The sequence below is a fragment of the Dryobates pubescens genome, chromosome 15 (genome assembly GCF_014839835.1).
Source record: "Dryobates pubescens isolate bDryPub1 chromosome 15, bDryPub1.pri, whole genome shotgun sequence".
NCBI lineage: Eukaryota > Metazoa > Chordata > Aves > Piciformes > Picidae > Dryobates > Dryobates pubescens.
The window spans coordinates 24,980,769-24,995,683 of NC_071626.1; the positions used below are offsets into that span (position 1 = coordinate 24,980,769).

Here is a 14,915-nt window from a genome sequence, read left to right on the forward strand (position 1 = left end):
CCTGCATTTAGAATCTCCTTTGCTTCATTTGGTATCCCCTTTCCTGCATTTAGAATCTCCTTTGCTGCATTTGGTATCCCCTTTCCTGCATTTAGAATCCCCTTTGCTTCATTTGGTATCCCCTTTCCTGCATTTAGTATCGCCTTTCCTGCAAAAAACCATTCATCTCTTCCTCCCCTCCCCCTGCCCCGTTTGCCCATCTTTCATCTGGATTTCCGTACAGAAAAAGCTGTGCAGTCACCAAAGTCACCTATTTGAACAGGCAAATCACATTATAAACTCTGGAAATGCAATCAGCATACCAACATTTTTAAGCCAAAAGAGAGAGAAAAAACCCCCCCAAAGCAGAGCAGAGCACCCCATCTTCACGACAAAAGCGCACACAGGTAAACCCAAAAGAACCCTGTTCAAACATGGTTGTGGGCAGGGAACCTTCCCATAGCTCTTTCTCACCCAGATGGGGTGAAAGGCACGCACTGGAATTGGTGATTGAGCATAGGAGGTGATGGAATTCAAATTGGTCTGAGCCCGATTTGGGGAACAGCTCAGGACAGCTCTCCTGATGCTCCCCAAAGGCAAACCGCAGCACCAGCAGTCTGCCTCCGCTCCAGCTCACAACCATGCTTCAACCTGGCTTCCCACCTATGGAAGCTGGGGCCACCGTGGTGCGCTGTCTGAGTTATTCTAGCCACAACAAGCCATAAGAAACACCACCAGCTATGAAACAACAAGCAAACTAAAGCCATCCCCTCCCAGGCCTCCCCACTCCCCCACCCCCCTCAATCCATTTTCTCAGCAGTTTTCCCAGCAAGGCAACGAGCCATAGATACACACAGATACACACACACGGGGAGAGCTCAGGGCTACAGGGGGCTGGAGGGGGGCAGCAGGAAGGGGATAACAACACAGGATGTCAAAAGAAGCCACTTTGCTTCTCCAGCCCTTTGCTACGTAGTTTGGAGGCCTCTGCTACCCAGCTGGTGTTTGAGGAGGAGAGAGGGAGAGGGGGAGCAAGATGTTTTCTGCCTCTTCCAGCAGGTTTTGGCAAAGGGGCTTGCAAGTTGTGGGAACAGCAAAGGTTTGTGTTCAGTGGCAGCTGGCGGCCAGAATCTGAGCAGCAAAGGGCATGGAAGTGGAGAGAACCAGACAGGCAGAGACAGAGAGACAGACAGAGACAGCAACAGAGATGAATGCCAGTCCCAACTGAGGTGCAGGCTAGATGGATGTCGTCCTTCCACCGATCCTTGCTCCCATGGTGGGGGGGTAGGGGGTGTGTGTACAGCTCTGTGCCGCAGGGCTGGACTGCGCCAGGCCTTGCGCAGGCAAAATGCCCTGGGGCAGATCTGCCTGGATAAGGACTGCAGGGTTTAAGCCACTGGTTCTCTGTCTACAGACACATTGATTGAGAGTGAAAATGGACTCGTGAGGTTTAGTGTGGCCGGAGACAGGGGAGAGGAAAGCAAGGGAGAAAAGGAAGAAAGGCAGGGGGGGGTTTAAAAGGGAGAAATGCAGGAGAAGGTGAGAGGCTGCCAGATATTCCAAAGAATGGGAGCAGGAGCCCATGACAAACCATATGAAGCCTCTTGACACCAAAAGCAAGATGACTGCAAGGAAAGGCCCCAGGCACCTGGGGTAAGCCTGAGCTGCTTCACCTTAGAAACAAAAACGACTGAAGGAGAAATCACTGCACAGCTCTCCGAGTACTCCTGGGAGCTGAGGGCTTTTGTATCTCTCTGGCCTTACTGCATCATTACTCAGGAATCAACCAACCCTCTGCTAGCTTCCTACCAGCATTTGGAAACCTCTTCAGAAGTGGAAGATCTGAAGTACTTGGCTCTCCTGAAGCCCTGACAGACAAACAGCAAACCACCACCCAGTAGGCCTGGGCACAAGAGACATGACCAGTGCTTCCCAGGGGAAGTCATACAGCAAGATGGGTTTGGGGGTTCTCTAACATGCTTTGTGGGTGTACTACTTCCTGTAGCACCCAGGTCTGTGTCTCTCCAGATGGATCAGATCACACACAAGACTGTACTTCCTTTTTTTTCTCCTCCTGTCACCTCTCCCTTTCAACCCCCCACCACTTCCATCAATCCTCACACCGGCCTCAGTGCTCACTCCTAGGAAAACATGAAGTGCTACAAGCAGAGGGTAACTCACACAGCTAAATGCTCCTCTATTTCACACAGCCTGCAAGTCACCAATTCCCTGTCACTAACAGTTCTCATCTTGTACCTGTGCGTGCCCCTCTGGCTCATCACATCTGCTGTATCATGTTGTGTACCTGCCACAGGTACCTCCTTTTCCTCTGTACCTCCTGCAGCATTCACACACACACTCAGACATGCAAGTATGGTCCCTGAGTGGAACAAGTGGGATGGGTACCAGTCCAGCTGGTTTTGCTCAGTCATCCTCCTGCACTGCCAGGCACAGCTGATGAACGCAGAGCTACTCGCACATGCAGATGGTCTCAGAGGCACTGGCAGAAGCCCTCAGCAACAGGCTCACAGGTAGGTGCAAATCCTTCCTCCCCAACATCCTTTCAAGACAGAGAGAATCAAACACATGCCATCCCCACTGTCACTGATGCCTACTCTGGTGCCCTGGAGACACACATGCTCTCAGCTGCACATCACAGAAACATTCAGGTTGCAAAAGACCCTCAGGATCACCAAGTCCAACCCATAACCTTACATGTGTGCATAACCCTCACACATCTGCACGCCATGAACTACCCCCTGCAGCTGGATGGGCCAACCCTGCAGCTGGATGGGCCAACCCTGCAGCTGGCCACACAGACCCATTCAGCTCAGGGGACACTGCTGTGAGCATCACTGGTGCGAAATGAAGGCTCGGCCCCAGCAAGCGCAGCAGGAAGGGTGAAGGAAAAAAGACCCTAGGGACCAGAGAGATGTTAGCTTTTCTGTCTGAGGAAGGAGGTTATGTTAGCAGCTTTCCCAGTGGCTCAGGGTCTGACTGCTTCTCTGATGTCACTATGGGAAGTGCATGACAGCACACAAACTGAACTTGGTTTCCCCCTTTGACCCAGCACAACAAATAGTAATGAGCAACTTTCTTTGCCTGGAGGAGGGGACAGCAAGCTGCCAGTCACCTTCACAGCACTCAACTCCAGGCTGTGTCTGCTGAAGTGGAAAGGAAGGGAATGCAAGCCTGTGCCTGGGGATACTTTGGGAATTAAATATTCCCAATTTGCTGACTTTTGCTCCACTTCTATAACATTTTCTTTCTTACTTCTATAACAGACAGCAATAATTTTTACCACCTGAATGTTTTAGGCTAAGGAACTTGAAGAGTTTCGGGAATATTCATGACAATACTTTCTTATCTGATGGGGAGGCCAAGCTACATGGATCTGGTCAAAGCCCAAGCAATACAACTCCCAGGCCCCATATACTACATCACCTTTCATCTCATTGCCCAAAAAGTCATTCTTGGTCTTAGGACTAAAAGAGAGTTGACACATGGGAGGTGATGTAGTCTCTGCCTTGGAAATTCCTTTTTTTTTAATAGCAGATTAAAAAGATTTCCTCTCCCTCTTTAGTTACTTAAGAAGTGGCTTAAGAGTGTCCCAAAGTAGAATAATTGAGTATTTCCAGAACACTTTGAAAGAAGTCTTCAGTCTGGGGCTAGGAAGTTAGCTGTGTGACACTTGCTGCGAAGCAAAGCTCTGAACATGTAGCTTGAATGCAAGGCAACTTAAAACTGCATTTGGCAGAAGCTGTGCCACCTTCTGAAGCTTTCAAACCCAGCAGATTTTGACCTGTCCTGTGCCCTTTGCACCTACTCAGTTGCGTGAGATGCATCTGTATGAATCTGTGGAGCTGGTGGGTGGGACCTGGGAGGTGTTCCCAAGTTGCAGGAAGCCAGTGGGCCTAATATGATGCAATGAGACTGAAGACTTGACACATCTCCATGCCATGGAGGTGTTTTAAGTGGAGGCTTCCTACAAGCTTCAGAAAGATGAAGGCAGCCTGGAGGTCTACCTCCTGGGTCCATGCCTTCTTGCAGTACTGGGATGCACAGCCATGATAACAAACCCATGCTGAACTGGACATGCAAGTGCACACCCACCCACCAGATTTTAACCTGCCCTGTGCCCTTTTGCACCTACTCACTTGTGTGAGATGCATCTCTGTGGAGCTGGTTGCTGGGACTTGGCATATGCTAGAATGATAGAACTGCCAGGGTTGGAAGGGACCTCAAGGATCAGCTAGTTCTGCTCCGAGGCTGCAGTAAGCAAGTAAGCCTAATTTGGTGCAATGAGGCTTAACACATGACACATCTCCATGCCATGGAGGGCTTTTAAGTGGAGGCTTCCTAAAAGCTTCAAGAAGGTGAAGGCAACCTGGGGGCCTGCCTCCTGTGTCCATGCCTTCTTGCAGTATTGGGATGGACAGCCATGCTAACAAACCCATGCTGGGCTGGACATGCAAGTGCACGCTGACCCACAGGCATGCAGATGGACAGAAGCATCCACCCATGAGCAGATCAAACCTGCACAGTCTGGAAGTCACATTGGCTCAGCAAGCCTGTTTGCAGGCTCAGTTCCATACACAGCACCCCCTGTGCCTCCACCACCAGCCACTCATGACACAAACAGGTATGAAATATGGATGCTTGCTGCATACTCTCTTTCCCCCACCGTGGATTCAAGTCTCTGCACTCTCCCATGGATTTGTAGCCCATACCCAGGCATCCAAACACATTCAGGAGCGTACACTGCACCCAATGGAGTGCACACACAGGCCACGCATCCACACTCACAGATATCTTAATGGAGCTTTTGGTCTGGGGAGTTCCTTTTCAGGAAACAGAAATCATTGTCAAAGGGGAAAACAACCAGAGCACGAGGAACTGCACAAACAGATACCAGCTCATACCTCCACACACACTGGGGAGCCTAAGGGCCCCCAAGGCAGCTACAGCTATCACAGCTCAGCACTTGCTGCGTATGCCTGCCCTGGGTGCAGGCATCTGCTGAACCTCACAGAGATTTCTGGCCTAGATGGCTATGGCTCCATCTCAGACTCCCTGTGCCAGGTGTCTCCATCTTCCTTAACTGAGCACAATGCAAACCATCCCCTGGCTCCGGGAGCAGCACCTTTCAAGACCCTACCACAAACTTTCTTCATCTTCTGAGGAGTTGGGCAAAAACCATCTTACCTGCACCTGAGCAGGCTAAACCTCTTCAACAAGTGGAGTTTATTGGGATTTTAGAGTTCTTTTTTTCCCCCTTTTTGTTTGTTTTTTTTTCAGACTCCACGTCTCTCGGAACAAGACAAGACAGTGTACAGAAACACAAGGCAGGGTTTGCTCAAACCCACAAACAGCAAGAAAGCAACAAGGTCCTGAGGAGAAGGGGAGAAAGGTATCTGATAAATTGCCTCACACTGCTTGGGAAGATGACAACTGTCCGTCCAAGATGGGCTGCTACTCCCAAAGCCCATTTGCTACAGGTGGAACATACCAAAGTGCTGCTAGCAGGAAGGGAATCCAACAGGACAAACCAACAGACAAAACATTCTCTTAATTCAATACGGGTTACAGGTGCAAAGGGATTTCAGAACATTTCAGAACAAACTCCATCCATAGCTGCTGCTCATTTATCAGTGCATCAAAAGGTTGTGCAAGCTTTTAGTAACAAACATTGGAAACTAGTAGCAAAGGACTTGCCTAGAGTAAAACAAAAACAAAAAAAAAAAGGAGGGAAAATAACAAAAAAAAAAGAGAAGATTTAAACATGCCAGGGAACAAAAAGTCATGTGCAGAAATCTGCAGAGAAACTGTATAGAAGGAAAGGATTCTTTAGAGGAAATAGGGGGACCATCATCTTCAAAACCCCCACTGCAAGAGTCAGGGCTGCTCCTGCTGCCTCCTCAGCTAAGGCAGGTGATGGCTGTTTGCACAGAGGCATTTTTCACAGACTTGCAGATTCTGGGCCTTGGCTGAGAGGAACTTGAATTTGGGCAGGGCATGGACAAGAAAGGCAGCCTTGTCAGTGGTAATGAAGCACACCAGCATGACGGCCCTGGAGACTGAAGGTCAGCACACAGCACAATTAGCAGCAGTGGGACCTCCTCAGCAACGTGCCAGGAGCGAAGGTGATTTATCCTGCTGAAATCCAGTGTCTGAGAGCTGGCTGTCTAGACAAACCTAACACCCCTCCCAGACACTCCCCACTCACTGGACAGCCTCCTCCAAAGAGCAATTCGTTTTCCCTGTTGAAGGGAAGGCACCAGCTGGCCCGAGGAGGTGCACGTTTCTCTTCACTAACTGTGAAGAAGAGGCCTGGGTGTCTATCTGTCCTCCCCTTACCTGACTAAAGGGAAATGTGTCTTAGTATCAAAGTGTCTTAACTCTTGAGATAAAAGGTTTTATTCCTTAATTTATAGGGCATCACTATCAATGTCTTCAAAAGGATCCATTAGATTTTTTTCCCTTGCATTATAGGATTCTGGCTGTGAAAGGCCTCCATTATTTTGTTCAGACACAAGGATTTGCCTCCTTTCTGCTTGGAAGGCTTTTGTATGGGTTCAGATACATCAGTCAGGAAAGACCTTGTTGATTTTTTAGCATCATTCATCTCCTGTTAGCTGTATTTATTTCCTCAATGGACAAGTACCCTTCTGAACTTCTCCACAGCCTGAAGGCTGTTGCCATTTCGTTTTCTTGTGACAAGCATGGCAGGAAAAAAAGGCTTTAATTTCGTTCTTTAACAACTTCATCTTGCTCATCATTCTAACTTCCCTCTTCAAAGTCAGTCCAACCCTAACACCTCTCTAGTAAAAGGGGAAACAAAATTGTTTACAGCTTTCTGGGGGAAATGCTGCCAATGACTGTTTGGTGCCCAGGAAGTCGGACATTTAAGAGTCAGTTTTCAGTCAGAAATGATTTTCTGCTCTTCCAAAAGACAAGGGAAACAGATTAGTGTCAAAGAAAAGATTTGATTCATTCTGAATCACAGTATTGCAACATGGATAAATGTCTCAGTTTCAGAATTGAAAGCCCCCACCAACAGAGATTAAACTAGAACTGAGAGGAGGGAGGTTTTGTTTGGAAGGTTCCAAGTAAGGCATTTTGCTTTTTGTTTTTCAACATGTTGCCTACATTTCCCCCTCACACACTGCTGAGTGAAAACCATGCTGTCACTCTTCTGCTTGCCTCTGCAGCACAAAACAATTCCAAGCTGAAATGTCTATTCAACAGCCACATCAGTTTGCAAATCCATGATTGATTTGCTCTTCAGCAGCATTGATCCATTTATCTATCAACCTCTTTGTTTTTCTGGTCTTGCCAAGATGGTGCTGGTCTCTTCTCACAGGTAACTGGCAACAGAACAAGAGGGAACAGCCTCAAGCTGCAGCAGGGCAGGGCTAGACTGCACATTAGAAAGGACTTTTTTCCCATCAAGAGTGGTCAGGCCTTGGAATGTGCTGCCCAGGGAGGTGGTGGAGTCCCCAAGCCTGGATGCGTTTCAAGGTGGTTTGGCTGTGGTGCTTGGGGCTATGGTTTAGGGGTGACCCTTGCAGAGTAGGGCTCTGGGTTGGACTTGGTGATCCTGAGGCTCTTTTCCAACCTGAATGCTTCTGTGATTCTGTGATTTTGCAGGGCAATTTCTGTCTGTGCTCATAAACCCAATGGATCCTTTTTAGTCTTTATTTGGGGAATCTGTGTGTTTCCTAACTGTCCTTTGACTATTTATTCTGTAATTCTATATCCATCCACCTCCAAAAAACCCCAAAACCCAACCCTAGCAAAAAATCAGAGGAAGTTTGCCTGATGTGATTTATTTCTTGAACACCAGCTGTTCATTTCAGTCTCCATGGCTCATTCCATCCTTCAGCTGTCTGCTGAGGTGGGCACCAGTGGCTCAATCAACATCAACTGCACCGACAGAATTTGTGAGTTGGAGCAAATCAGGTTGCAACCCCCAAAAGCTGGGTTGAAACCTTGGCCTTTTGTTTTGCTTTGGGCTTTCTGGTTTGCTTTTATTTTATCTACCTTTGTGGGGTTGGTTTTGTTTCCTTGCTTGGGATTTTTTGGTTGGTTGGTTGGGTGGGTTTTTTTGGTTGTTTGCTTGCTTGTTTGGGTTTTGTTGGTTGGTTGCTTTGGGTTTTTTTGTTTGCTTGTTTGGTTTTTTTTTTTTGGTTGGTTGGTCTGGGGTTTTTTCTTTGCTTGTTTGGGGTTTTTTCTGGTTGGTTGGTTGGTTGGTTTGGGGTTTTTTGCTTGTTTTTCAAATCAGAAACTGAACAATAGGGGTAGGTGCCTCTAAACAGAGGTGATTTGGTCATTTGTTTTTCAAATCAGAAACTGAACTTTAGGGGTAGGTTCCTCTAAACAGAGATGATTTGGGCATTATTTCTTTTGGAGACAACCTGGGTGAGGAGGCACAGGGAGGATTCCTAGTTTGGTTCCCACAGTTCCACCTCGAAAGAATTGACCTTTGGATTTCCATGGGTGGTGGAGAGTATCAAGCTGCCATGGAAAGCAAAGCATAACACTGGGGAGACCAAAGTGCAGGCCTGGGACTGTCCTAGCGGCTTCCCATGGCACAAATGAGCTTTGTCACTGACACTCCACATTTCCCATCACTTTTCCTGCTATACAGTTTAATTCATGCCAGGCGGGTTATGAAGGGAAGAAAATGATGCAACAGTCAAAAAAACCCAAAACAAAGCAAGAAAGAAGGAAAGAAAGAAACAAAAAAGTCCTTTAAAAGTCATCGCAAAACTTTAAAGCAGAATAAAAAGGGAATCAAAACAAACAAAGAAAGGGAAAACAAAAAAGAAAAGAAAAAGCAAAAGCTCTTGAAAACAAAACAAACTCAAAGGAAAAAAAAAAAAAAGAAAGGAGGAAAGGGGAGGGGAAAAAAGAGAAAAAGAAAGGAAAACAAAGCAAAAAGAACCCGGGAAAGACAAATGAATGTTAAGAGCAGGCACGATCATGGACAGACGCCAGCTACTTACGTTCACCTCGGTGATTGCTATATCAACAATGCTACCCACAACAATCAAGGCGTCAAATGTATTCCATGCATCACAGAAATAGTGCTGCATGTGGCAGAGAAGCCAAGGAAAAAGAGAGAGAGAGAGAGAGAGAAAGGAAGAGAGAGAGGGAGAGAGAAGGAAAGAATGAGAGAAAGAATGAGAGAATGAAGGGAAGAGAAAGAGAAAGGAAGAGAGAGAGAAAGAAAGGAAAGAGAGAGACAGAAAGAAAGAGAAACAGAAGGAATGAGAGAGAGAGAAAGAAAGGAAGAGGGAAAGAAAGGAAGAGGGAAAGAATGAATGAATGAAAGAAAGAAAGAGAAAGAAAGAAAGGAAGAGAGAAAGAAAGGAAGAGAGAAAGAAAGGAAGAGAGAAAGAAAGGAAGAGAGAAAGAAAGGAAGAAAGAGAAAGAATGAAAGTGAAAGGAAGAGAGAGAGAAAGGAAGAATGAGAGAGAGAAAGAATGAGAGAGAGGAAGGGAAGAGAGAGGGAGAGGGAGAAAAGAGGGGGAAAAAGTAAAAACAAAGGAAAAGAAAAGAAAAAATACAACAAAAGCATGAAAGAGGGAGAGAAGAGGGAAAAAATAAGAAAAGAAAGAGGTTACGTGGGCATATTAAATAGTGTCTTACCACTCTACAGTATTGGTTGCTCAAACCTCTGTAACGTTTCACATGATGGAGGGTACCAACAAAAGCCTGGTTAGTCAGAAAGTTACACTCAAGCATGTCTACCTTTTGGAGGGAAAAAAAAGCACACACACCCCAAACTCTGTGCGCTTTCACCAGTCACAGCCTTGGGGCAAGCTATGACGAGTGAAAAAGAAGGAGGCTTTTCCCCTCCTCCTTTTTTTTTTCCCTGGGAGAAGGAGAAGGACGACGGCAAGTTCAATAAAAGCATGACTAGAGGGGAAAAAAACCGGGAAAAAAACCAAAACAAAACCAAAAAAGAGAGAGAGAGAAAGAGAGAAAGAGAGAAGGAACAGCAGAGGAGGAGGAGATGGTGGTATCCTGGGGAGGGTAGAGTAATACTCACATTAGTTTCACTGAGAATGACGTCTATAATGCTGCCAATTACGATGAGGAAGTCAAAAACATTCCAAGGATCACTAAAGTAACCCTACATAAGGAAGGGGCAGGCAGGATGGGGATTAAAAAGGAATGTTAGACAGACAAAAACAGTTCAAAATTACCATTAGAATTACTGCCCTGACACCTCAGGGGGGATTCCTCTTAAGTCTACTTGTTGCGGCTTAAGCTGCAGCCCAGCTCTGGGATCCCTGACAGGTGTGAGCAGTCCCTGTGCAGCTAATGCGATCCCAGAGCAGCCACCTTGCCCCTCTGACTCTGGGATGAGGGGCGAAGGGAAGCCACACAGCTCACTTGGAACATGGCTGCTCACAGGAGTAAGGCTTGCAGGACCAGCTCCTCCAGACATCTCTGATCGTTCCCTTCCCCATCTGGCTTAGACTTGGCTGCTGGAAGAGTACAGGAATGTGATTCTCTCCAAAAATGGCTCCCCTTCTGCTAGTGGGCACAGCAATCCACCAGCCTGTGCTCCAGATGTGACACTGTGCAGGCTGTTGCCTGCCCGTGGCGCAGAGGGCGCAGGCACACTGCGGCGATCTGCTATTCAAACCTCACTGGCTGCCACCTTTGTCTTTCCCCCTGCCACAACGAGTATCATGACAGTAATCAGCCTAAGAGTTTCTATCACTAGGGCTTTAGCTCCTGTCTGACAACTACAGACCAAGAGCGGTTACCCTGCTCCACAGGCTGAAGGGGTGAATGCAGCACGTGCCAACACGGCCCACCAGGAAGAGAGCAAAGACAGCTTCAGCGTGTGCTCAGCCTGAGACCAGTTGCCCACTCATGCTAAAGAGTGCCACAGCAGCACCACGCTGGCTGTGTAGGTCACATGCTAAACTCACACCTTCACTTTGCTGTGCAGAATGGCTTTAGGAGCTACCTCTGACACTCCGTTGTCCTAAGCAGAGCTCAGGAGCTGCTAATCAGCACTGCCTGCTGTCCCCACCCTGCCGAAGTTTTGGCTGGATAGGCCATAAGGATACAGGGCCCGTTGGGAAAAGGCTGTGATCAGCTCAGAAAGAGAGCTTTGCTATCTAAACTTCCTGTAGAAGTCAATGTCATGAGCAAAGGGATTTTTTTCTTGGCTCGCTGAACACCTGTGCCAACTTCTTCCCCAACTTCTTTCTCTGCAGAGTTAAAAGGGGGTGAAGATACGATGACATCCTCCAGGCTCCCTTTCTGTGTTTGGTTTTGTGAGCATGGGCTAACATGACCTCCCTGTTTCCCAGCTGCAGCATGTCTCCAGTGAGACTGCAACTGCTATTCTTAGCCAGAGAGTCAGGTCATGGGTAAAGTGGGAGCCTGTGTTCCCAGGCAGTGCTGCAGAAAGCAAAAAAAGGAGGAAAGGAATCAAAAAAGCCAAAGAATCCCAGCACTGGCAGTGGGATTGCAGGTTTACAAGCCTTCAGGTTTGGGAACCTTGAAGTTCAGCCCTCACACAGAGCAGGCACTGGCAGAAAAGTGTCTTTCTGAATGCTGAAACACTGCCTCCAGGATGCCTTGAGACTCACAGTTAGAAACTGCATTATGCTTGGGGCAAGGGAGAAAAAAAGAGAAGAGAAACAGAGAAAGCCTCTGCCCAGCTCACCCCACATCAGTGACGGGAGCTGGGAGAGTGGATTTGGAAATCTCCTCCTTGAAACCCGGAAAAAAAATCCCCAACCCTTATTCTGCAGCCTGTAGCAGGGCTACCCTTAGCAGATCTACACTGGGAGTAGTAATCATCCCATTACTACACAATTAGCTACAACAGGAAGGGAGGAAACAGGAGCAAAAGCAAATCCAGAGAATATTGTTATGATTATTATTATTATTATTCAGCGTCCAAGCCTAGAAAATACACAACAGATATTAGAAGGAGCTCAGCAGTGATGTCCAGCACCATTAGCAACCAGATGGACCTGGAATAAAACTGTAATTAGACTTCACCAAGAGGAAGGGGAGGGAGGGAAGAGCAGATTAAATTGCAGAGGCAAATGCATTCTGAATAAATAAAGGACAGATACAGCTCGTACCAAGTTGGGAGAAGCGCCTGGGCGGCCTGGGGTGACCTTGGCAGGCAGTATGCTTGCAGGAACAAAGAGAATGGAGTAGAAAGACGACAGACCAAATCCTCCTGCCCCTGTGGATGTGCAGAGCCCTGCTGAAGGTGATGGCACTGCTCACATGCGTTTAACAGCATGGCTGCCTGCCCTTGCCCTCTCCAATTGCAGAGCTCAGGGAGTATTAAGGATGACAGCAGCAACCCAAACTCCAAACCCCTCAGAGCTGGCTTTTGGGCAGCTGCAAGGGCGAAGATCCAAAAGATGTTGTTGAGGTTTTGCCCATGAAAATGATGACTGATTTTTACATCTGTGGCAACTGTTTTTTGCATCACACTGCAAGGAATGTTTCTGGTGGAACCAAATTCAGAATCTCTTTGTTTTGTTTGTTTTACTGAACGGCTTCTTACCCAGAGCCCAACAGCCACCCTTGCTGTCAAGCAGCATTTGCTGGGGCTGCTGCAAAACCCAGGGGACAAGCAGCATCAGATCTGCCCTCAGATGATTGACCACTGAAGCCAGGGAACTAAATCTTGCTTCCAGGTGCAGTCATAGAGCCTGGCTGCAAGCAATGGCCCTGCACTGCCACAGTCAGCACATCTCAGGGAAGATCCAGGCCTGGAAAGGAAAGGTCCCTTTCTCATCGCCCTCACAAATGCTTGCTTTGGCCCTCTGGGGTACCACAGCGTAACAGAAGTCACTCTGCTAACTTTGGTGGTGTTGCTTCAGATTTACACTGCAAGCTCTTTCTCCCAGGATGCTCTGCTGAGCCTCATCAGCCAGCTCCTTGCTTGAAGGTAATGGGCTGGATGGCTCTGGGATGACAGAAAGAGCATTACCACGGCCTGTGACTGCGTGGCTGTAAGGTGGCCTTGGAGAGCTCTTCTCTTCCTCCTGTACCTCTTAGAGGAGTGACAGCAAGGAACCAGGGCTATGAATGGAGTTTTACTCAACCCCACATCCAATGTGCCAATGTTGAATTAAGGAAACACAGGGATTTTTACAACCTTCCTTTCCTCCTCACCTGTTCCCTCCATGTTTCAAACAGAAGGGTGAAAAACAGGAAGATATTATTCACAGTAAGAGAGCTCAGAGAAAACAGAGAACATAGAAGCTTCATTTGTGTGCAAGGCAATGGAATCCCTCTGTAAAGAGCCACCTTCCTCAGAGACATTTACCTACAAATGGCAATGTGGTTAACTAGCTTTGGACCAGACCTCATCATCTTGCCAGGAACTATGAGCACACATTGAGAGTGAACCACACCCTTTGGGGGCTGACTTGTCTCTTGTGACCTCAAAGTACCTCTTCAAGCCACATTCCTCACTGGAGTGTAGCAGGGTGGCTGATGAAAGACAAGCTGATTGAAGGAAGAGCTTTCACTCTAATAAAGAGGTTGTATTTCCAAACCATTTTTTCCCACCAGAAAGTTCTGTGTACTTTTCCCAGGGGGCTGGAGGTCTGACTGGGAAGGGATGGATGGTGCTGCTTGTTTGTGCAGCGCAGGAATTCGGAGCGTAATACCAGATTTTACCCTTAAAGGGAGATGCTTGACCCTGATGTAGCTGGATAACTGCATGCCACATAATGGCAGCCTCAGGGGCTTCCTGGGGGATAGTAGTCACCCTCACTTGTGGGATGTCTTTGGAGATCCATGAAGCTTTTGTGGAGAAAGGAGGACAGAAAGAGACTAGGAGGATTGGACTGAATATTCAGGAAACATGAAATAGCCCCACCATGAAAGTACATTTTTATCCCCATTTTTTGTTCTTTATTTGCCCAAAGAGGGCAAAGGACAATGTACCATCAGATAATTAATGAGCTCATGAAAGGCTGAGCACAAATATGCAGTGGCTGACTGGAATGGAATCTCATTGGTGTGAGGGGAGCAGACACCGTAGCGTTTCAGAATGAGCAAAGCCAATCATTCTCAGGTTTCCCAGCTGCTGAGATTAGCTACCAAGGAAGCCAGGGTGTGTTTAGGTGCTCGTGGAGCCAGTCACATCTCTGGAGACACCTTCTTCTACGTTTTGTGACTATGAGAGCCTACTTGTAGTGTCTAAGAAGCCTCATTACCAGCAGGGAAAACAGCCCACTGGAGCCCGTCTGAAGGTCAGAGCTCAGAGTCACCCAGGCCCACAATAAGAACATTTGGTGGCCAGAGAGCCATGCATCTACACTGAAGCACAGAAATCCTCAGAGGAAGGGTGATGTTGAGTCATGGTGCCAGCTGGGTTTTGAGCATCCAGCCCTGTGGGAGCTGCAGGGCCACTTGTCTGTTACTTGATGTGCAGTCATTTCTTTGGCTTACGCCCAAGTTTTAATCTCCAGCTCTTACAAGGTGGCTGACAGAAAATGAACAAACCCTCCCCAGGGAAAAGTCTCTAAAGGATGAAGAGCACAGCAAGGGTCAGGGCTATTCACTAAGTGGCACTTGAATGTAGCCCAGATGGTCCCCAGTGGGAGAAGGTGCTGCAATGTCATAGGAAAAAAGGGAAAGGCATGCACACATCTATGTAGGAACACAGAAATGAAGCATCAACAAGAAACTAAGACATCCAGGTAGGCTCACAGCCTAAAAGAAAAGCAAACTACAGGAGAACCTTACCACCACTTCTCTGAAATCAACCTGCATGTTAAAATGACAAAGAGCAGTCTTAATCAGCTGGCAAAGGTATATATGGTGGACAAGAAGCTATCCACGGGACAGCAATGTGCCCTGGTGGCCAAGAAGGCCAATGGGGTCCTGGGCTGCATTCTGTCCAGCAGATCCAGGGAGGTTCT

At 47.5% G+C, this 14,915-nt stretch overlaps 1 protein-coding gene across 1 annotated transcript in view; it reads right to left on the minus strand.

The window, feature by feature from the left end:
• Positions 1-14,915, minus strand: part of CACNA1C (calcium voltage-gated channel subunit alpha1 C) — a 669,515-nt gene that overhangs the window by 63,922 nt on the left and 590,678 nt on the right. Inside the window, exons 31-32 of the mRNA XM_054168007.1 lie at positions 10,037-10,120; positions 8,988-9,071 (exon numbers count right to left, since the gene is read on the minus strand). Coding sequence (XP_054023982.1) covers positions 8,988-9,071; positions 10,037-10,120 — 168 coding nt within the window. The remainder of the gene's footprint in view (positions 1-8,987; positions 9,072-10,036; positions 10,121-14,915) is intronic.